Here is a 22,637-nt window from a genome sequence, read left to right as displayed (position 1 = left end):
AAATATTATTTTTCACAGAATCATAGTTGCTTGTACTGAAGAAATACTGAACCGGGCTACAAAATACTGACAACTGGACAACACCTGGGTTTGAAATTGCTGGCTTAACACAAGTGCCAAGATTATTTAGGCTATTCAGACAGCTATGGTGCCTGCTGTAAGAACTCTCAGGGGCCACTCTGAGCAGACACTGCCAGATCTTCGCAGCTGAGGCAGGCTCGCAACAGCGCTGCACGAAGACAGGCCTCACGCCATGGGGGTACCACAGAGGGCATGCCATGACACTTCACACAGCTCCACCGAGGCTTCTAACAACATGATGTCACCACCCTCGCACTTCTGACCTCACTCAGCACAGCAGCTCATCCCGACGCCACCACTGCCCCTCTCCCTCGGCCCAAACCCCAGCTGCCATCCCCATCCTCCCGCCGCCTGCCCACAACCAAGATGGCGCCGGGCGGCCTCACCCCACCCCGAAACTGCCAGGACTAAGGATGGCGGGGGGGGGGGGCACCGCCCCCGAGCTGCGCCTGCGCATGCGCCGGAGGGGGCGGAGCTGCGTTGGAGTTTTGGCGGGTGCCGGGGAGCGCGCGGCCGGCGGTGAGCGGGGCAGTGTGAGGGGAAAGGCCGGGGGGAGCGGGGTGCGGCGGGGCCGGGAGCCCCGAGAGCGATCCCTGGTGTTGGGGGGAAGGTCGGGGATCGGGATCGGGATCGGGGATCGGGATCGGGATCGGGATTGGGGATCTGCGGGAAAGCCTTGGAGGGGGTCGGGGTTCCCTTAGATGGCGGGGGAGGGGGGGGGGCGGTCGGAAGCGGGGTGCAGCCATTAGGGGAATGTGCGCTAGTAGACCAGAAAGCCAGCCGCATCCTGGGCTGCATCCTCAGTACCGTGGCCAGCAGGGCGAGGGGAGGGATTCTGCCACTCTGCTCTGGTGAGACCCCCACCTGGAGTACTGTGTCCAGCTCTGGGGCCCCCAATATGAGGACATGGACTTGGAGCAAGTCCAGAAGAGGCCACGAAGATGCTCAGAGGGCTGGAGCCCCTCTGCTGTGAGGACAGGCTGAGAGAGTTGGGGTTGTTCAGCCTGGAGAAGAGAAGGCTCCAGGGAGACCTTAGAGCCCCTTCCAGTACCTAAAGGGGCTCCAGGAGAGATGGGGAGGGACTCTTGATCAGGGAGCATAGTGACAGGACAAGGGGTAGTGGTTTTACACTGAAGGAGGGGAGATTTAGATGAGATATCAGGAAGAAATTCTTTACTGTGAGGGTGGTGAGGCACTGGCCCAGGTTGCCTAGAGAAGCTGTGGCTGCCCCATCCCTGGAGGTGTTCAAGGCCAGGCTGGGTGGGGCTTTGAGCAGCCTGGTCTAGTGGGAGGTGTCCCTGCCCATGGCAGGGGGGTGGGAACTAGGTGATCTTTAAGGTCCCTTCCAACCTAAACCATTCTGTGATTCTGTGAATGAGGATCCCCTTATAAGGGGGGGTTGGATCCTGGGCAGTGCTGGAGGAGAATCGGGGATCTGCTTGAGGGATGGGGATCCCACAGCTGCTGTGGTCCCTGGGGAGAGGGGAGATGGCAGGCACGGTACCGGGGGCTGTGGCCGTCAGGAGAGAGGCAGGGGGAGATCCCAGGGTGAGCCCCCGCAGGACCCACTCCCTAGCAGAGTGGGTCCTGGGGCCAGTGTCACCAGCAGGACAGCGGGAGCTGTTTGGGGGTCACAAGCCACGCCTGCTCTTGTATGCTCTCACATTTTGTTTCGTTCGTTGCTGAAAATTAATTTTCTGGGGCAAGAGAAAGGAGAGAACTATTAAAAGTGGAGTTTATAGATGAAGCTAAAGACCTTGCAGCAGGAAAGTTTTGTAAGCATAGAGTTAGAGTTTGGGTTTGTGAGTAATCCATCCCCAGTGGATTTTTCTTCTGTTATACAGTCTTACCTTGTCCATTTATGTCTGCCTGCACTGACTGTTTTTCATGGATGTGTGTCCATGAAATGGAGGAGGTGTGGGGAATGTAGAATGTATGTTTTTAAGAATAAGAAATGTGTTGTGAGGAGAGAGTGAAACCCTGCTACTTTCTTCCATTTTCAAATGAAGACTGAACCAATTTCAAAAGATTTGCTTTAGTTAAATGCCAATTATGATTATAACACAGGACTGCTGAGGTGGAAATGGTTATTACTGGGAGAATAGGCTATACATTTCATAAAATTTGTGTCTGTTACAGGCTTTTTTCTAAAAGTAATGCCCTTACACTGCAGTGAGTTCAGCGTAGGTCAGACTTTAAATGCAGAAAATGTATGTGAGAGATTTAAATTTAGTGGAGTCCTCATCTGCAGCTGTAAACAAAAACAAGCTGGTAGTTTGCAAATCGTCAAATAAGAAGCCTGAACACTACGTATTTCTAGTTGAGCTGTAACACTAACAATTTCACTGTTGTTCTCCCCATAACACAGAATATTTTTCCTTGAGGGGCTCTTGAAGAAATCCTGGTGAAATCATGGACGGTAAGGGGGAAAGCACTCTTACTTTCAGTGGGAAAGTTGTCTTCTGACCAATACATTAGTTAGTAAGTTCAAGTGTTCAGAAAACTTGGTAAATGTTTTAGCAAAGGAAATGTTGTTGCACTGACTTTACTTACCGAGGCCTTTGAGGTTGCTCCTTACTTTCATTGTTGTCACCTCTCTGTGAGGCTGCTCTGTCCCTTCCCTGATTTTGTTTTCTTCAGCAACAAAGGTTAAATAACTTTCTTGTTTTGTTCTGAATTTCAGTTCTGCTCTGCCTGTCCCATTCCTCTCTCTACTTGGTTTTCTTTTTTCCATTTTTTGTCCCTTTGCTTTTTTCTTTGTTTTCTGTTCTCTTCCTTGAGCAAAGCGTATCCGAGGATATGCTTTCTGGCCTGCCTTGCATCTTTCCCTTCAGCTTCTATTGTCAAAAGCCATGTGGGTGTCACTGTAGCCTTTATAAGGCTTTTCTTTGTAACGGCAGCTATTGTACAAGCAGCTGCATAGGAGGAAAAGCCAGCACTAAGTAGCCTGGAAATTTTCTGCTGCCCAGACAGCCTGGATCATAAACTGAGGGTGTCTGCAACTACATTTCCATCCAATCAGGTGGCAGGAAGCTGCTTTTTCTTCCTTTAACCAAAGTTGAAGTAGTTTTTTAAGAATGCCACTTGCTGTTCTGATTTACTTTTGGTTGACATTAGCTTGTGATTAGAGTAGTATGGATATCTTATTCCATGGCAGCTTTCCTCTACCTGGAAAGAAATAACACTGAGTTTCATTTTTGCCGTAGCTGAAGATGACTTGGATCTGTTGGCCTCCCTCCTGGAAGAAAGCGAGGCAACTGAGGAGGGGAATTCTCCTGAGGAGGAAGATGCCCCAGAGGATGATGGGGGAGAACCAGATGAATATGATGAGCTCTTTGATGCAGAAGATGATGCATCCTACACTGAGGAGGTCGATGCTGAAGACAACATGATTGATGAACAGAAGGAGAACCTGGCTGCGCTGTTTGGAGATGTGGATGACCTGCTGGAAGAGGAGGAAGCAGAAGAAACTATCCCCACTTCAGCTCCCAGTCAGGCAAAAGAGAAGACCAACGAAGAACTGCAAGGTTTCTGTTACAGCCCCTTTTATCTGTTTTATTGTATATATCTTGTTCCTACAGATCTAACGGGTAGGAGGTAGGGTCTGCTGCTTCTCAGTTTAGAATGGTGCCCAGATAGGGAATACAGAAAGTCCTTGTGAAAGTTTGTAAGTCCAGTTTTCAGTGCTCAACGGCCAAACTCACCAAACTTGTTTTCCAAAAAAAAAAAGACAGTGGACTGAAGTAAGCCAGGGAAACTAAACTAACTCTGCTGAGCAGGATAGAGAAGGTTGCCTGTGTACCTGTGCCTTGTCTGATGAAGAGCAATGCTGCTTCAGTCTTCAGGGCTGTTATCCTGGCATCTTTCACCAGCACAGCTCTCTCTTTCCCCTCAGGACTTATCGTCAGGCGGTTCTGCCACACTGTGGAAGCAGAGCTAGCCACAGAGCCTTCCTGTGTCCAGGCCACATATTCGATTATATTGGAAGCATTTCTTTATAGTAAAGAGTGCAATCGTCAGCCATTTAAATTGCCGTATGTTCAGTATCATAGAATGGTTTGCGTTGAAAGGGACCTTAAAGATCGTCTAGTTCTAACTCCCCTGCCCTGGGCAGGGACACCTCCCGCTAGACCAGGTTGCTCAAAGCCCCATCCAGCCTAGTCTTGAATGCTTCCAGGAATGGGGCATCCGCAGCTGCTCTGGCCAACCTGTTTCATTTCCTCAGCACCCTCCCAGTAAACAATTTCTTCCTAATATCTAAATCACCCCTCTTTCAGTTTAAAGTTGCTGCCCCTTGTCCTATCACTAGATGCCCTTGAAAAAAATCCCTCTCCAGCTTCTTAAAAAGCCCCCTTTAGGTACTGGAAGGCTGCTATAAGGTCTTCCTGGAGCCTTCTCTTCTCCAGGCTGAACAACCCCAACTCTCTCCGCCTGTCTTCATAGCAGAGGCGCTCCAGCCCTCTGATCATCTTTGTGGCCCTCCTCTGGACTTGCTCCAACAGGTCCATGTCCATATGTTGGGGGCTCCAGAGCTGGACGCAGTATTCCAGGTGGTATCTCACGAGAGCAGAGTACAGGGGCCTGCTGGCCACACTTCTTGTGATGCAGCCCAAAACGTGGTTGGCTTTCTGGGCTTTGAGCGCACGTTGCTGGCTCATGTCCTGCTTTTCACCCACAAGTTCTAGGCAGAACTGCTCTCCATCACATCATCCCCCAGCCTGTATTGATACTGGGAGTTGCCCTGAGCCAGGTGCAGGACCCTGCACTTGGCCTTGTTGAACTTCAGTAGGAAAGATATATGCACCATGGCAGGGAACATACCACGGTCTTTATAAGAGAGAAATCAGCTCCAGGCTGTATGGAAAAGTGGCCCTCCACTGTGAGCTATATAGAATCAAGTAAATCTGTATTGTGGCTCAATTCTTTGTTTTCTAAGTTCCTGTGATGTAGTAAAACTGCCAGACTTCCAGGGATATCATAAATCCCTGTTTGCGAAGGCTTCCTGCTGTTTTCATTATTATCCTTTTTCTTCTCTTTCCTAGCTGAGCTGAGAAAATTGCAAGAACAGATGAAGACATTACAGGAGCAGTTGCAGAAGACTGCTATTGGGCAGCAATCCAGTTCAAGCCCTGAGAAGAGAGCCCCTGGTAATGAGACTAATTAAATGGGTTTATGATTTGTTGGCCTACCAACGTGCAACTTATAGGCAAGACTCCAGATAACCCTAAAGTGGGCACTGAGTAGCAAGGAGGAATGGTGGTCTAGTGTATTGCCTCGCAAGTTGTTTCCTGCAGCTACAGACTAAGCTACAGTTTAGCTACTGTGAGCTACAGTTTTGGTATCTGCATCATGGGTTAATTCTACATGGGGCAGCTTTCATGACTGAAGTGCTCCAGGGTCTTCTGCTGGACGTGTCCCCTCTTACTGGCAGATGTTGGTACACTTAGAAAATATAGTTATGTTTGTTGCCGTAGCACATCGGGTGCAGTAATAAAGTTATATGGGAAAATTGAAGAGCAGGGGTTTGTTCCTACTTTCCACAGTTTTGTGGCTTCCAGAATTTTAGGTCCTTATGGGGAAGAATCAATGGGGCTTTTCCAGCTGTTGCATTTCAGATGCTGGCAACTTAGCTGAAGGGTTTCTGTGTGGGACCCTGACTTGGGCCTGTTATTCAGAGAATTACTTAGTTTGGAGCAGTTCTTAAGAGACCTGCTCTTTACTTTAGGAGATCCTGAGATCTCTTAAATATTTTTTTTTTTGTTTTCTTGTCCAGGTAAATCTCCCTGTCCACCCTTAAAGGAAAGGAAAGTTCAGAAGCTGCAAGAGTCACCAAGTTTCTCAGCCCAGCTGGGCAATCCTTTGCCACCAGCCAAACGAGGAATCCAGAAATCAAAGGCATCTTCAGCAGGTACTGTTCTCAGTCTGCCTTTTACTGAAACGCACTGTGCTTTTGTCAAAAGCCTGTCTAGTTCACAGCAGCGGTGTAGACACATCCAGGATAGTTTTATGCTAGGCGGTGCCCCAGTAGCAGTCTGGTCACAGTGAAACAGAGCTCACTACAGAGTTAATTATTGTGTTCTTTACAATGGGTGCCATACTCTGTACTGCTACGGTTAACTCTGGATTCTGACAGCAGTCTAGCCTGCATCTGTGTATCCTACAGGTTAGCTTGCCTGGAAAATGAGAGCTGCTCTGGGAAGCTCCTCTACCAGGTAGAACTCATTGCTTGAGCTATATGTGACTGAACTGGAGCTGTCAGTTCCCAGCTGACTGGGAGACCAGTTCAGTACAAATAGGACAGTTTACACCTTTTTAAGTGCATTATATTAGACTCCTGCCTCTGGTGAGGTGTAAGTTACTGTTATTTTTATTTAGAAGTTTTCTTTCATTATCAAGATTGTTTTTCTTGGGTTTTTTTCCCACTAAAGAGAACAAGACTCCTCCTCCACGACAAGTCCTCAGTCTGGCGTTCCAGCCTCTCAAGTCTGCTGCAGGGAACACACCCAGTAAGGTGACCAGAGAGAAGAATCCTCACATGCCTACGTGCTCCAGTGCAACAACTCAGCCAGTGTCTGTGGAAACCTTCTCAGGACTGAGATTAAGGTCAGCAGCCCAGCACTGAGCTCTGTCTGGGGACATGACCCTCCAGTAATGGGAGAGAAAACGCAATCAGTCCAGTATCTTGTGATGCTAGTCATGCAAGTGGTGAGCAGAGGACTGGATTTCTGATTTGCCGTATCTACATCGTTTACCCATGTCAGATTAGTCATTGTCATTAGGGAATGTAATAGAAAGCCACAGCATTGTCTGGTTGATCAGTAAATAGGTAACACTGACTTTTGGCTTAGTACCATGTTTCTATTTTCACCTTTACTCTTTTCTAACAAAAAAAGCTATAATTTTATTAGCGCTGTTTCCCTGGGATGTCCTCAGTGGTGGAGGAGGAAGGCAGTGAGCATGTTCAAAGCCCGATGGTGCTCCAGTTGAGCAGATTTTGCTCCGCACTTAGAAACCTCGGGAACCGTTCAGGATCCCCATACTCGATGTGGCCACAAGAGGTCTCTGAATACTCACGGTGTCTTTCCTCACCAGAAACCATGCTGGATTTCCAAACCAAGCTCAGTCATTCGTACTCGGTGATTCCTGAAATGAGCAGAGTTAATGCAAGCTTGAGGCTAGGTTGCAGTACAGCTATTTGGACAAAAACCTGCATGATCAGTAGCTTTATGATATTTGTACAGTGTCTTGAACTGAGGGACAGGGTTTTTTTTTCAAGGGACCTCAGGGTAAAATAAGGCACAGAGACATTTTGCTATGAGATGTAGCCTCCCCAGGAGAATGCTGGGTGGTTTTGCTTGTCTCTGTCCGTTTATGCCAATGGGTGTGTTCTCTTTTACATGCTTTTGCTTGATCTAGAAAACCCCGGGTTTCGTCGGCTGAAATGGACAGGAAAATGGCTAATCGGAAGCTCATCCGACTGTCCCAGCTGAAAAGCAAACTTGCTATAGAAAATCTGGAGGAAATAGACTGGGTAACATTTGGAGTCATCGTGAAGAAGGTCACTCCTCAGAGCGCAAATAATGTGAGTAACTTTGTTACATCCCTTGCTCAGTCCAAGTGAAATGCTGGTCTTCTTTCCTGAGAAACTAGTTAGGGTCTTCGACTTAATCAGTCAACTCCATGCAGTTAATGGAAAGCGACTATGTTAAAGATGTTGGCTCGTCTGGTTTCATGCAGAAGTGCTGCTTTTAGTCCTCAGGGTAAGTAAGTCCTTAGTTTATCTGGTGCAACTGTCCCAGACACTAATGTGAGAAATGTAGCCATGGCATAAATCTGTCTAAATCTGTTCGTCCACTGTTACATGTTAAGCGCTAGTGCGGAAAAAAGAACTGTAATTTCAGTCTTTTAGTCAGCCCTCTTCTTTTAAATGTGCCACCACGTTCCACTTCTGTCATTTCCTAGAGGTCATTCTGTTCTATATGGTGTACATGCCCAAAGTCATTGATGAAACAGAGATCTGGTTATGCTTTGGGTTTATTTTTTGAGGTGGGTAAAAACCTCTTTATTCAGCAAGCAAGAGTGCTGTCCAGCTTTAATATCAGGGAGACTGGTGACAGCAGTTATTGTTGTGCTATTTTGGCCTTTAAGAATCCCAGAAATGGCTGTGTGGTATGGCTGGAGGTATTTTATCTAACCTCTGTTAAGGTTACAAATTGTGCTTTTCTGGATGAGGAAAACCCAGGGGGAAAAAAAATCAGAATAACTCTTTAAAAGCAACAGCAAGAGGGGATGCAGTCAATGTCCCCATGCTGAGAGCTGAAAGGAAAGCAAATGTCTGTTCCAGGGCAGAACCTTCAGTATTTGGCGTCTGAATGACCTACGGGATCTCAATCAATGTGTCTCACTCTTCTTGTTTGGTGACGTCCACAAAGAGCACTGGAAGACAGAGCAAGGCACAGTCATTGGGCTGCTCAATGCTAATCCTATGAAACCTAAAGAAGGCTCAGATGAGGTGAGAGGATTTTTCACTTGCCCATCAGCTGTAGATAAAAAAAACCATAGCTGAACTTTTTCATATCTACTTGAGATTTAGCTTTATAACACATGTTAAGGCTGAAATTACAGCAGTCTGCCTAAACAGTTTGAATTGCATTCAGATATTTGCGTGGTGTGTATTTGCTCCTGGCCTTCTGGAATACTGAACTTCGAGAAGTCCTATTAAGATCTAAAACCAGAGTTTATTCAAGTGTTTAATCTGCTCTCAGTAGCAGTCAGCTCTTCCACACACGTAGGGTGTGTTTTTTCATTTCAGTTTATTCAGCTACCCCAGTACAAAGCCTGTTTCAGCCAAGAGGTCTCTAAAAGCTGAAAAAGGTGTGGAAGCTCATTTCTTGCTTCTAATTTAAGCATGAGATGTGATTGTAAAATGTTTTCTGGTTCCAAAATCATGGCTGAGAAGAAGCAATATTTGATTTATTAAACAAATGATGTGTTATGTTATAGTAAGTTGATACATAGTACTTTGTTTGTTTAATCAATTACTTATAAATGTAGAACACGATGAATTACTTTTCTTTATGTATCAAAAATCTTTTTAATTGCACTGTAATGGAAACCATTTTTACTGACTTCTTTCAAGGGGAATTTCAATCTAGTTGCTGGCGATGTAGTGTTTTGCATTTTAAATTCTCCAAATGGAAAAACTAAGAATCTCATTAATTGTCTATTAAGATATATAATTGATTAAATTAACATAAATAAGCAGTAGAAAGTCCTATCGGTGAGTCAAAAAGCATACCAGATTTAACATAAGGGCTGTATTTAACTGTTAAGAATGGCTCTTCTTAGCTAAAATGTACACATTTAGAACTACATTAAAACTGGCTTCTCAAAGTGTTTCTTACCTACAGACACAATTCCTAGTATCTTTGGTTGTGTGAAGTAGACACTGTTCTTGTACCACAGGAGTCAGTTTTGATTGTGCCTAAACATATGGAGAGGGACAGAGAGCTCTTAGTCCATCTTTTCTTCCCATCCACTGCCGAATGTTGTTGCCATGGTGGCGTCAGAGCCAAGTGGTTGTACAAGACCATCATTTATAGCACAGCTACATCTGCCTTTGCTGGTCTTTGGTTTCTTGAGGTTCTGAACATAGAAATGCAACATTTTTCATCTCTTTGTGAGAAAGAAATACACTTTTTTGTCTTTTTAACTGAGCGTTTTCTCAATTTGAACAGGACATGTGGCTTTCTTAAACTAGGCCTGCATTTTAAAACTGCATTGTTAATACCTGATGTACCAAACTGGGCCAGAGCCAAACCAGTGACATCTAGACAGAAGTCCATACAGTCCTCCTGAAGGCGTGTTCTGATTTCTTTCTAGGTGTGTTTGTCTGTTGATCATCCCCAGAAGATCCTCCTCATGGGTGAGGCTCTGGACATGGGCACCTGCAAAGCCAGGAAGAAGAATGGTGATCCTTGTGCACAGATTGTGAACCTGGTTTGTATCTCAGTAGTTAGGACATCCTTAAGCTGTTGGTAAAAATCTGGCTGCTGATTTTTGTACTAATGCTCCAACTCTGACTTGTTTCTGGATCTTGACTTGTAACTAACTAAAGTGAGCGGAGAAACTGAGAAATGAAACCTAGAGGAGCTGCTTCTGTGATGGCACTGTAGCAGCAGCACGGTAGTTCCCTAAATGCAAAGCTGGTGCTGCAGTGAAAAGAGATGGTCTTGACTCATGACTGTCACCATCTCCACACCCTTTCACTCTCTGTGCTGCTGCAAGCTTCCACACACTGCACTAGAGAACTCATCCAAGGTAAAATAAAAGGAGGTTTTTCTTGGGAATGGTTCTGTTTTTCAGTGATGGTTTTAACCCGATGAGTTCCCTGGTCCAGCGTGCCTGTAAGCTGCCAGAATATTTATTCCTGGGATGGAAGAAGCCCTTGACACATGGGGGTTTTTTCCAGTGATTAGCATGGGCAATTTTAGTTTTGTTTTTCATTGCTGGAGTGTGGGCCTGTGTTTGCTGAGTTGGTCAAATGCTGTAGTACTACACTAGAGGCATTACTTCCGTTTAGCCATAGAAGGATGCATGTGGATGAGAGAAACGAAGTGAATTGTAATTGCTAATGTTCTGCAACTGGCTTCTCCCATTTCTTTTCAGAACGACTGTGAATATTGTCAGTATCACATACAATCCCAGTACAAGAAGCTCAGCTCAAAGCGGGCAGATCTGCAGTCGACCTTCTCTGGTGGCCGCATTCCCAAAAAAATTGGTCGGAAAAATCCCAGTTTGAAGGAGAGGCTGTGTCAGGATGGGTTTTACTATGGAGGCGTCTCTTCAGCAGCATATGCAGCCTCAGTGTAAGATAAACCACTTATTTCCCTTGGGGTAGAGCACAGTTCACTGCTTTTAAACAGAATTTACCTGCCATATACGATGAGCTTGAAGCTATCTCTAAGGGGATCTATTTAGTTAGAGCTCCCTTTGACTTAACTACATTCACCAAATAGAAATAAATGCCCCGTGTTTGGTGTAATCCTCCTGGTGCCATGGGATAACAGAACTGCTATTTGATGGGAAAATTTTAACAATCAGCTCTAAGATGTGGTACAGGGTGTTTTTACCTCTAAATTAATGCTGTGTTGTGAAGCCAGGCAGCATCGTGTCTCAGTAGATGAAATGAACTTTATCATGAGGTCCCAAGCATTTCAGTCTCCGAGATGAGTATTTTTCAGTGCCATTCCCTTACCGTATTTTGTTCCAGCTCATTGCATTTAATCCCAGGCTCAGTGACAGTGTATTCTGTATTTCCTCCTCCTCTCTTCCTTGACTGAAATGACACAGTATCACTATGTGTTAATGAAGAGATAGTAGTACACCCTGCATATTATTAAGTGACCGAGGCCAGTAGATCAGTATGCATCTCAGAACTAGCATGGAGGGGCCAGGTCCTTCATCCAAATCCCAATGAAGACAGCTGTGGGAATACTTGAGTCACAGCTGGATTGAGCCTTGTGCTTGCACACAGCTTTCATTCCCTCACCATTGCCCTCTGATAACTGGTGTGATTCCACAATAACGAAGCAATTCCAGCCTCCTCTCCATCCCTGGAATTAACTGTGAGCAAGGCTTAGCCATGACCTATGTTTAGCATCTCACAATGCATAGGAAGTACATATCTCAACCCAGAGTCAAATGGGAGATCCTAAACATTGTGCTAGAATTAAAATTTAGATCCATGTCCTTCCCAAAGACAGACAGATGACAGCAGAGAGGCACCAATCTGCATTAAAAGAAGGGTGGCTGGAGTTTTGCTGAAGCACTGGACTAGTGTTCAAGCTCCTGTCCTTGCTGTAAGCATGGAAAAACTCTGATGTTCTGGTTTTGTTTCCTCTTTCTAGTGCAGCAGCTGCAGTGCCAAAAAGGAAGATTCAAACCACTCTCTCCAATCTGGTCGTGAGAGGAGCTGATGCAATTGTCCAGGAAACCAGGCAGAAAATTGGTACGTAACTACCCATGTAGTCTCTTCACCCTCCAGATATTGCCATCTTGATGTGTAGATGTGTCCCAGGACCCTGCTACTCACTGAATGAATCTGGCAATTGGTTTGCTACAGAGATAGCCGTTTGCAGGCTGCTTTCTCAATTGATCAACAGTCCTCTTCCCTCTTGAGAGCACAGCTGCCAGGCAAATGTAACTAAGCAACTGTGTAGCTCCATGCATCTTTTTTTCATCAGTGCCCCTGAGTTAAGTCTCCTCTTCTGTCTTTGGACAGTGACAGAAGATCTTTGCCAGATTAATGGGAATTGGAAGTTTTAAGAACTTTGACCCAGAGAATTTATTTAATTTGATTAAAATAAATGACTTCTGTCGATCTTGAAAGCTTCCAAGGAATACTAAGTATAAATCAGAATCAGGTCTGCAATGCAGGGGACCTCCTGAGTACCCACCCTGTTTCTAGTGCTTTTCCTTTGTGATCGTCAAAGTGTGTTCCTTCCATAGCCTTTGGGATGTCACCAATCTTCTCTGCCACCATTTGTTTCTGTAAAGCACCTGATGTTACACCCTCTTTATGCTTGGCGGAGAGCAGATCACAGATTATTCAAACTATGTGCTCTAGATGCCACTTAGATGTCTTACTCACATCTTTCATTTCCCTCAGTTGCCTTCATTTCAGACAGCATAGTGTGTGTCCTGTCTCCAGCTGCTCATAATTCTCCAGGGATAAGATGTGGTGGGTTCAGGGCTTTCAAGCATTCTAAAAGTGGGAATGGTGGGAGCACCACAGATGGCCAAGGCTGATGGGGAACTGACCGACTGACAAAATTGAAAGCTGAAGGGGTAGAAACGTCAACCAAATGCAATGTAGAAGTTGGCCTTGCTTTGGGGGGAGTGCTCACTCAGGTCACTCGCAGGGCTTTCTTCCAACGTAGACTACTCTACATCTCTAAAGCCAGGCTTGCTTCCCTTCCTGGCTCCAAATCTCTTGGATTTCTGACGCTTCCACCCCAGGTGCAGCAAGGAGACCCATGCAATGTTCTGAGGAATTCAAGGAACTGCTGGCACAGCCAACCTTTGGAGCAAGAAACCTCTGCAAACACTGGACCAAAGCAGGTATTGTCCTTTTGCCTGAAGGAAAACCCACTCCTGAAAACACTCAGTCTCCTCCTGAGCACACATTAGTGGCCTTTTATTTTGGTTTGGTTTGTTTTGTTTTTTTTCCCAGATGCTGAAAAGAAGCAAGGGGCCAATTTCCAGTCTATCTCTGCTTCAGCACTGCTCAAGCAACAGAAACAAAAATTGCTGGAGGCCAGAAAGAAGCGATCTGAAGAGATTCAGCGGAGGTAATACACACTGACTTTCACGGGAAGGGTTCTGCTGTTGTGGCCCTAAGTATAAATGTGGAGGTGTTTTGTTGTTTTTAGAAAAACTTAATTTAAATAGAAATACCCTAGTACTCAGTGGAGAACCAAATGCTCTAGCACCGTGCCTGGTAATGGGGAAGCATGATGGGAAGGGGCTGATTAGAGTAGGAAATGGGTCGGGATGCCTGGTTATGTTCATTGCTGGCTTGCAAGGGTCTTCTGGACCTTAAGATTTGCCACGTGTTTTGTGCCTATCTTGTTAACAAACTTAAGAACCACCTCAGAAGAGCCAGCCTGGGTGAGACTGAGATTGATGTAGCTAAGTAGCCAAAACAGAACCTGAAGGAGAGTAATAAGACTAGGCACAATCATGATGATATTTCTCGAAAAAACTTTCCCAGCCTACAACACTATGTATTTTCAGGGACTTTTCAAGCTGGAGGTGGCATCTGTCACAATATCTCTGAAGGGTTTTTTGGGTTTTTTTCCCCATGAACCTGTCCAACGTCTTAACCATGACCTATGTAAACCTAAGCATTTGTGTGACTCCTGTGACAAGGAGTCTCACTGCTTAACTACCTGTTCTGCAAAGAAGCCCATTTTTGTGCTTTCAGCTCTCACTTCCCAGCTTCATTTGATGCTTCTCCTTTTTTTTTTTTTTTTTTTTTTTTTTTTTTTTTTTGCTTCGGAAAGCAATCGGTCATTCACTCCTTCTGGTGACTTCTTTAAGTCACTCCTGATTTCAGCCACCCATTAAATTCCTTACCAGTCTTGTTTTCTTCTCCTGAATGCCCGAATAAAAGGCCAATTAGTGAAAAATCACTCTGCATCCCTTCTGCTCCTATCTGTTTCTCAGACCTCTCTGTCTCTTTGACTTGTGTCCATATTTCAATGGATTACTCTTGTCTTGCAAGGTTTCTCCAGAACACAAGTAAAGCTGGCAGCCCTGCTATCCCATCCTCCTCCAGACAGTCCTCGCTCCCTTCCCCAGTTCCTGGGGCAGAGTTTCCCAAAGCTGCAAAAATGTCAACTCCTCAAAGGCCCAGGCTGGGCACAGGCTTCTCAGAAGGAGAAGATATCCTTTTCTTTGATGGGTCTCCACCTCCAACACCAAAGCTAGACAGCTTGGCAGAAGCCAAAAAGGTAACAGCTCTTTGAATCTTTTGAGTGTTAAGGAGGGGAGGCTAAGGGAAGTTTGGTTTGTGGTAGTAGAGGAGTCTTCGATCAAATATATGACAGCTCAGTGCTGACATTGTTGAAGTTTCTGATTTGTGGGATCAGACTGGGCTGTGTTACAGTGCACAAGAAACCCGTATTTCCCGATAGCTGTTAGTGCCAAAGTCTGTGGTACCACCTTGTCTGTAGTCAACATCCAGAGCAATGGTTCCATTGCTGCTGAAGAGAGGCCTGTGTGTGTGATGTTTGGCCACTGGAGCTGGTGTCTCTTGCTAAATCAAAATCCACCTGAACTGGTCAGGAGCGAGTTGTTATGATCTGTCTCATGTGTGATGCTCGTGATCTTGCTCTTGGTCTCTGAAGGCAAGCATCACCGAAGCCACTGACATAACTGACAATTTCAGCAAATGCCAAGTAGGATAGGGGAAAAAGCAGCCTCTTGGGATGGGACCGGGGAAAAGGAGATGGGGAGAAAGTGAATTTCATATAAGTCATGAGCCTGATGCTAAGCTTTTTGCTGAAGAAACACCTCTTTATGCACACCAGCAGCTTCTCTGAGTAGAACTGTCTCCATTGTTCTTGACCTGAGATTGTCTATCACTCCTTGGGCAAATTACTTTTTTGGAGAGCAGTTTGGAGTAGCTGTGTGGCTGTCCTTGTACCCTGTTCTTCATGCAGATGCGAAGAAATTCGCTGTCCACCAGTGGCTGCTTTTTCGCTCTTGTGTTTTGGGGGTTTGGGACACCTTAAAGCATCAGGTTGCGTATAGTTCCTGGACCAGGATGGGAGGTGCTGAAGTGATTTTTACAGAAGAAAGGAGAGCAAGGCCTGTTACTTTGTTTTACAAGCATGAAAACCCTTAAGTGCTGGGAAGGGGCAGGGGATTTGTGCTGAAAATCCCTAGAGTGCTAAACTATGCATGTTCGTTCTTGGGCTTTTCTAGTGGAGTATATTGTGGATGTTTTCCATTTGCCAGGTAAGCAACAGTCAACTAAACTAGTTTAGCTATGTTGTGCCATGAGTTTGGATAATTTTGGTTTCTAGTCAGAACAGACTGCATCTTTCCTTGACACAAATCTGTTCACATGTTCGTCAAATAAACTTTTCTCTTTCAGCAAGGAAGAGGGAGTCTTAGCATTCTGGGAGTATGGAAAGGAATAGTTGTACTAATTTTCTATTAGTTCCCAATTATTACTAATTTATGTGGAAATATCAAGTGATTTGATTCCTCTGGAAAACTTACTGATTTGTGAAGCAGTTAAAGTATAGCTGCAGAGATATCAAATGTGGTAACACCCCTGGAGGAGTGATTTTATGGTTTGGGAAGTCCCGAGAGGTTGAGTGATGTGGTGAATTAGCTGTACAGCAGAGCTGGGAATTTTGTTGAGTCTCTCTTCATCCAGCTCCGTGCTTAGGCCAGTGGGTCTTGTCTCCTCCATTTGACAGACTTCTGCTACTTCTGGAAGTAGAAACATGGGAGCCAGACTGGTCACCAATACATTTCCTGCTCTTTCCTGTCTTCTAGCTGGCTGCAATACACCGACTACGAGCAAAAGGCCAGATTCTTGCTAAAACTGACCCAAACAACGTCAAGAGGAAAAGAGATGATGTTGACAATGTCCTAGAAATTGTTGAAAGGGTTGAGAAAAATGTTGCTCGGCCACAAGGTACCGAAGCAGAGAATGGTATGTAAAACAATCTCTGACCCTGTGGAGAGAGCGTGAGACGCTCTGATAGCTCCCTGTCCACATCTCTGTTCCCTTTCTTCTGGCACTTGAGCATCTGCAATGCATGGCTGACTTAACCAAGGGAAACCAAGAAATAGTCCCGCCTAGGAAGATATCTGAATTTTCTGTGGGAACTTGAGTTTGCCTGCTGGTGATTTACTGTGTGATCTTGGATGAATTGTTTAATTCCTTTTAAAGCTTCTCCATCAGTCAGAGAAGCAACACTGCTTGCTCCCCTGGGAGTGGTGTGGAAATTCCTAGTACAGTGCTTTGAGAGAAGATGCAACATTATTTAAAAAAAAAAGATTTTATTTTTTTGAAGCCATATTTGAACTTGGCTTCTTGTTCTCCTGAGCTATTAAAGGCTGCTGTTTGACCTGAACATCTGCCTGAGAGACCCGAGACTTTCAAAATCTCCTGCAGTGGTCATGCTTAGAGTTTACAACCTTCTTTCAAAGTTGGTCTCTGTAGGACTGAGCCTTTTTGTCTCCCTAGATATGGACAAACTGGAGCCTGTCCAAAAGAAACGTCGTGAGCAGCTGGCCTATCTGGAGTCAGAAGAATTCCAGAAAATCCTGAATGCCAAGTCCAAGCACACAGATGTCCTGAAAGAGGTATGGCCTCAATCCAGCTATGGCTGAGGGCTCAGAACTAGGGAGCTGTCTGGACTCCTCATAATGATTTCAGCAAGAAGTAGGCACCCAAACACGTCATAGGCACCAAATCTTCCTGATGAGTAGGGTCAGGTGTCTCTAGTGCACAGGGCCTGCAAGTCAGCATTATTGTCGTAGGCATGGTAAGGTCAAGTTGCCATTGTCTTATTTTACTGTGTTTGGAAGAATCAGTGAAGTTTCCTGGTTAGTAGATGATCAAAGAAATCCTTTTACCTTAAAACCAAATTAGCCACATACCTATTTTGGTGTTCATTTCTTGACATCTTGGCCATGTAGAGACAGCTGCCACCTTCATCTGGGACTTGAGTAAGTTGTGCAGCCTGTGAAATGCCAGCAGTTGCCCTAAAGAGCTAAGAGGTTGGGTTTCTCCCATCAGGGTCTTAGCTGAGCATGTTCCCAGGGATACAGCACCTCCAGTGGCACAGGGCTTTTGTCTTGGACACATTGTATTGGTATGAAGTCCTAGTTGTTTCAAGGTCTTCTGAGGAGTAAGATTTGGCTAAGAACCAATTCCATTTATTGCATCTGCCTATCTGACATCTCCCTGCACTGTCCTTGTAGGTATGTGCTTATTTCGGTAGTACATGCTGTTGTTAAACACATGTTCGTACATCTCGGATGTGGCTCATTTCAGTGTTGATGAAGCACAGCACGTGCACTATATGGATTTTTTTTGAAGCAAGAGATATTTGGTGTTTCTTTGGCTCCCAGACTGCAGTCTACTTCAAGCAGGCCCGGTAGTAATTTGCCCTAAGGCCATTTATGTAGGGGCTTTTCCCATCTTTGCCTCCACATAACCCTTTTTTGTGCCCCCACAGGCTGAGGCTGAACTGCAGGAGCAATACTTCCAGCCACTGGTGAAAAAGGAAGAAATGGAAGAGAAGATGAGGAGCATCAAAGAAGTGAAATGTCGAGTTGTGACGTGTAAAACGGTGAGTGGAGCCAGGGCAACAGCAGGGGAGTGGAACACGGATGGTACAAAACGGTTGCTGGACCACCCTGTAGACTCCCATCTGTCGCTCTCTTGGCCATAGTCCAGTACAGGGATCAAATGGAGACAGTTTTGTTCCTTATGCCTGTTGCTGAGAGCAGCTCATGCACGGAGTGACTGCGACGTGGAAGACACTGGCAAGGCAGGCTTTAGTGCTGTGCTGAACATCACAACTTGATGTTTGAGCGTGGGTTCCTTGGGTGTTGATGTCCTGAAAACATTTATCAAAACATTTACCAGTTTCTTGCCTGAAGTCATTTGTACCAGGACCCTCAGTTCCCCATATTACATGGCAAAAGAAGCCAAATGCCTTGAAAACATAACACTGGGTAGGATTCCTTTATCTGTGTTTCCAGGGATTTTGCTATCAGGAAGAGCAATGGAGCTTTGTTACTATCCCAAATGAGGGGAAGGGAGGAGTTACTTGCCATTCCCAGACTTTCAGCCCCTGCTGCACTTTCCCTCTTGCTGCCTTTCCTGGCTGTTTTGGGGCTCCACAGAGGGCCCCTGTGTGCTCCGTGAGGTGCTGGGAGCAGGGCTAAGAGTGGTGGCAAAGAGGGGAGGATGGCATTAGAAGGAGCAGGGACAAAGCCTGGAGCTATGATCTCAGACGGGTGGGCTCCTCGGGATGGGAGAAGACAGAGATGCTTTCCTCTAGACGTTCAGCTGTCGCCAGTCTCACATGCTGGTGAAGCGCTCACAGCTCTCTTTCTCCTCCCTGACAGTGTAATTACACCTATTTCAAGCCTCTGGAGACGTGTGTGCAGGATAACCACGACTACCACTGGCATGATGCCATCAAGCGATTTTTCAAATGTCCTTGTGGAAACCGAGCTATTTCCCTTGACAGGCTCCCAAAAAAGCCCTGCAGGTAAGAAATGAGCTTTGTGAAATAGCGAGTGGGGCTTTTGTACTGTCCATTTACAAGTAACGTGTTGGGAATCACGTAACCATGTCCTCAAACGGGAATGTTAGTCCTTGTGCTGAGCAGTGTGGGAAAGGTGTGGGGCTAGTTTTGGACCCCCTCATACTATGCAGCAAACACACCACAGTGGTCCTCACCTGCAATCTTCATCTTTCAGCACCTGTGGCCTCTTCAAGTGGGAGCGAGACGGGATGCTAAAGGTAAGCGGGAGCCAGCAGATTCTGAGCACCTCGGCACTCTGTCTGCTTCTCTTGGTACTTTTGTCCCACACTTTGCTTCAGTGCCCTTAGGAGCTCCCAGCAAAACCAAGCAGCTCTGCGTTTTGTCAGGTGCAAGCAGGTACCTGCCAGCTGTGTTTTAGTGGACTTTCTCTTCTTGCTTTCTGTTCTTGAAGCTTTGTTTTATTTAACTGTGAGGAATTTGCTTTTGACTGAAGTTATAAGAATTCAGAATGTCAAGGTTCCTAGAATGACTCTCAATATTTAATCAGATAATTTAGCCCTGCGACAACTTCTGTCAAAGAAATGTTTGGGAGACATCTTACCACGCATTTAACTTCTTTTCTCCATGGTTCATGTTTCTAGGAGAAAAAGGGTCCGAAGATTGGTGGGGAAACACTTTTACCAAGAGGCGAGGAACAACCAAAATTTCTCAATAGTCTGAAGTGACCTGGAGTTGATAATTTTTTTGGTTTTTCTTCACAACATAAGAATGGATTTCTGTGTTTAAACCACACATTTCTGTACTGGAATTCTGAGAGGAGTCTGGTTGTATGGATGAATGAGCAGGGAAGTCAATTCCTGATGAGAAGGACAACCACGAAGTCTCCACCAGGCCACTACATGATATTTGGCTTTGATCTTTTTAAAATTGACTGAATAAGGCTGCATGTGAAATACACGTTCATGCCTGTTCTTCCTTACTAACAACTTGTTTACAAGATTTAACCTAGAAAAGAGACAGCTAGAAAGGAACTTGTATGAAGAAGTCCCTAGGGATCCCGCAATTTTTGTTGAATGGCTGGTGCAGAGTGACCTCACCAGAATTTTAAGTGACAAATCATCATGAACCGGGAGGACTGTAAACTCCCTAAGCGCTTGTGAAGTTAATGCTGTGGTGCCTAAGTGCCAACCTGTCAAAGTTTTTCAGCTGTTGGCCGAAGAGGGGTGTGAGAGGGTTGTAGCCACAGAGCAGTCTTTGGCATCATTGGCATCATTTGGAGCACTGGCTCCAAAAATTACTTGCTTTGAACCCTTAAGAACAGATGTGAGACAGTTCCTGAGTTGTCACCTTGGCTTATGTGTTAAGAAAAACCTTCAGTGGCTTTGGCGTTGCAAGCCAGCGGTGTTTACACTCCGGACTGTCGGGAGAGTTCCCAGCACCATCCACACTACAGCACCTTTTTGGCTGCAGACCTGCAGCTCCCACTTGGAAATGCATTTTATTTTGTAAGTGGTTTTAAAGAGCTGAGTGCTTACATTTAATACCTTTTACCCTTTTTCTGGCATTTTAAATTTTCCTGAAATCTTTCCTAGTCATCACCGTGTCAATCTAGGCTGCTGGCACAGCTGTGTGGGGACAGTAGCTCTCAGACCAAGCAGGACGAAGTCTCCAAGGGCTGTCTTCATACAGGTGTTTTTCTGAAAGCGCATATCCGTCGGCATGCCTGTGGTATTTGGTCAGCTTTTCCTGGACCTGATCCTTCTGCTGCCCCTAGCTCATGCCCCGTAGGATCACCAGGTATTTTTAAGTGCCTGAAACCACTCGTACCTCCGTGATTACGTGAAACTGCCACCAACAGTCTCCCATGTCCCAGTGGCCTTGATACCTCTTCTTGTTTGCACAAGGGCTGGAAGAGAAATAAGTTACTTCATTTGAAGCAGTGGGACGGATTTGCCTCAGACGGATTCTGCAGCCCTTATCTACTGGTGCTTTATCTGGGCAACTCTGCTCAGGACATTACATACATTTCAGTCTCAGGTTGATACCGTTTGTTGGGTGGAGTGTCACTGGTAGGTGACTGTAAATATGTAACTGACATTGCTTGGCAATGTCTCCCATTGATTCCTCATTCAGAATAAATAGCGCGCAATCAAATGCTCCCTGGGTTTGTATGGTATCGTTTCTCTGAGGAAGAGGATGAGTTGCTTGCCTCAACATACTCATTTGCCAGAGAGCTTGGTGCTGAATCACCAAAAGGAATTGGTTTGTGGTTCGTAACTCTGTCTGCACGCATTTTTCTCAGTCAGACCAGCAGGAGTTTCTCACCTGGAGGCCGCAAAACCAGCATGAAAGTCCACATCAGTATCAGCCTTCAGCCATCACGGTGAAAGCTTCACGGTTTTTCCAGTTCCCGTCTCTTTGGCCAATAGAAAGGAGATTTCTGCAGAAATTAAACTGTCAAAGCAGGGGTAATGCTTTATCTTCATAAATGCCCCCAGGACTGCTACAGGTAAGAAAGGGATGTGCCTCCTTGGGAGCCAAGGAACAAAAGCCGTGCTCTCAATTCGTCCTTGTATGCAAAAATAGGATGAAGAAACCAAGGCCCATTGCTCTGCTTCAACCCCAGCAATGAAGGAGGGATGGGGAAGATTGAGGTAATGGATTTTATGTGCCTCAGTCTGTTTCTGGCAATGCTTTTCTTGTGCCAGAGATGGCTCCAGCTCAGCAGAAGCAGGCAGGAGAGGAACGGCCCCGTGACCGCACAACCTCAGCACAGAGCCAGGGCAGCCTCTGAGGTCCCTGGTCCATACCAAGCCGATACATTTCCCATACTTGGGAGCAAGAGCAGAGGCAGAAACCCCCAAGAGGCAGCTCAGGCATGACCTGACAAGCCCAGAAATTGGCCTGCGGGAAGTGTTGGAGAAATTAAAACTGTGCTGTGCTCTGGTCACCCTCCGCTAGCCCTTGGGTTGGCCGGTGATGCTGCAGGTAGAAGGGCACCGAGATCTCTGGGGCTGCAGATGTGGGGCGAGCGGAGGAAGGAGGGCACCTGCTGCAACAAAAATGGCTGTGACCCCCCCGTGGTGCAGAACCGGGGCTTCATTAAGCGCATGCGTCCCTGCAGGCATTGGGGTGTCTGTCCCTCCCGCAGGAGAAATGCAGCTTTGGTGTTCTGGAGATGCACAAACTTAATGAGTCTTGAAACACTAGAGGCTGCGGAATGTGTAATGGAAAGATGGAATATATAATGGAAAGACTTAATTTCTTTATTTAAAAAAAAAAGAAAACGCAGGTCGCCTCACACCCTATGGACAAGCTGTCCCCCTGCTCCCTCTGCACGTGGGTAAACCCATTGCATGAAACCTTGCTTCATGCCTGTTGCTCAGCAAAAGTTAAAAATAAGCAAACCCTTTCCATAAACAAGCAGCTGTCCTTAGGCCTTCGGCTGCAGCTTCGTTTATATTTCACGTAATAATTCTGTAGGACAGTCGGCTTTTACTCACTGACACAGCGTAACTCAGCTACTGCTGCACTCCACACTCACACCGATATCCCAAAATTTAGCAATAATGGCGTGAAAGGCGGGACATGGGCTGGGACCAGGATGGTCACACAGTAAGGAACTGAAGAGTAACTGGTGGGTGATTTGCCCAAAGTTGCCTCCAAAATGGTTTTGGCATTGCCATATCTACGAGCAAAAGCTGTAATAAACAGTCATGAAATATCTGCTAGGATTTAAAAGTAGAA

At 45.8% G+C, this 22,637-nt stretch overlaps 1 protein-coding gene across 1 annotated transcript; it reads left to right on the top strand.

Moving 5' to 3' along the window:
* The first annotated feature begins 571 nt into the window (after positions 1-571).
* Positions 572-20,980, top strand: MCM10 (minichromosome maintenance 10 replication initiation factor). Its single transcript, XM_063324430.1, has 20 exons — positions 572-600; positions 2,450-2,500; positions 3,288-3,608; positions 5,124-5,228; positions 5,855-5,989; positions 6,510-6,684; positions 7,498-7,663; positions 8,426-8,593; positions 9,964-10,080; positions 10,750-10,949; positions 11,991-12,091; positions 13,102-13,203; positions 13,316-13,433; positions 14,369-14,597; positions 16,156-16,281; positions 16,816-16,971; positions 17,850-17,963; positions 18,748-18,893; positions 19,105-19,147; positions 19,532-20,980. The coding sequence occupies exons 2-20, from the start codon at positions 2,494-2,496 to the stop codon at positions 19,613-19,615; spliced, it is 2,613 nt and encodes an 870-aa protein (XP_063180500.1). The 5' UTR covers positions 572-600; positions 2,450-2,493; the 3' UTR covers positions 19,616-20,980.
* Positions 20,981-22,637: the final 1,657 nt, after the last annotated feature.

Source organism: Chroicocephalus ridibundus, chromosome 1 (assembly GCF_963924245.1).
Source record: "Chroicocephalus ridibundus chromosome 1, bChrRid1.1, whole genome shotgun sequence".
Lineage (NCBI taxonomy): Eukaryota > Metazoa > Chordata > Aves > Charadriiformes > Laridae > Chroicocephalus > Chroicocephalus ridibundus.
The sequence above is the reverse complement of the archived record's forward strand: the minus strand, read 5'-3'. Positions and strand labels throughout refer to the sequence as shown.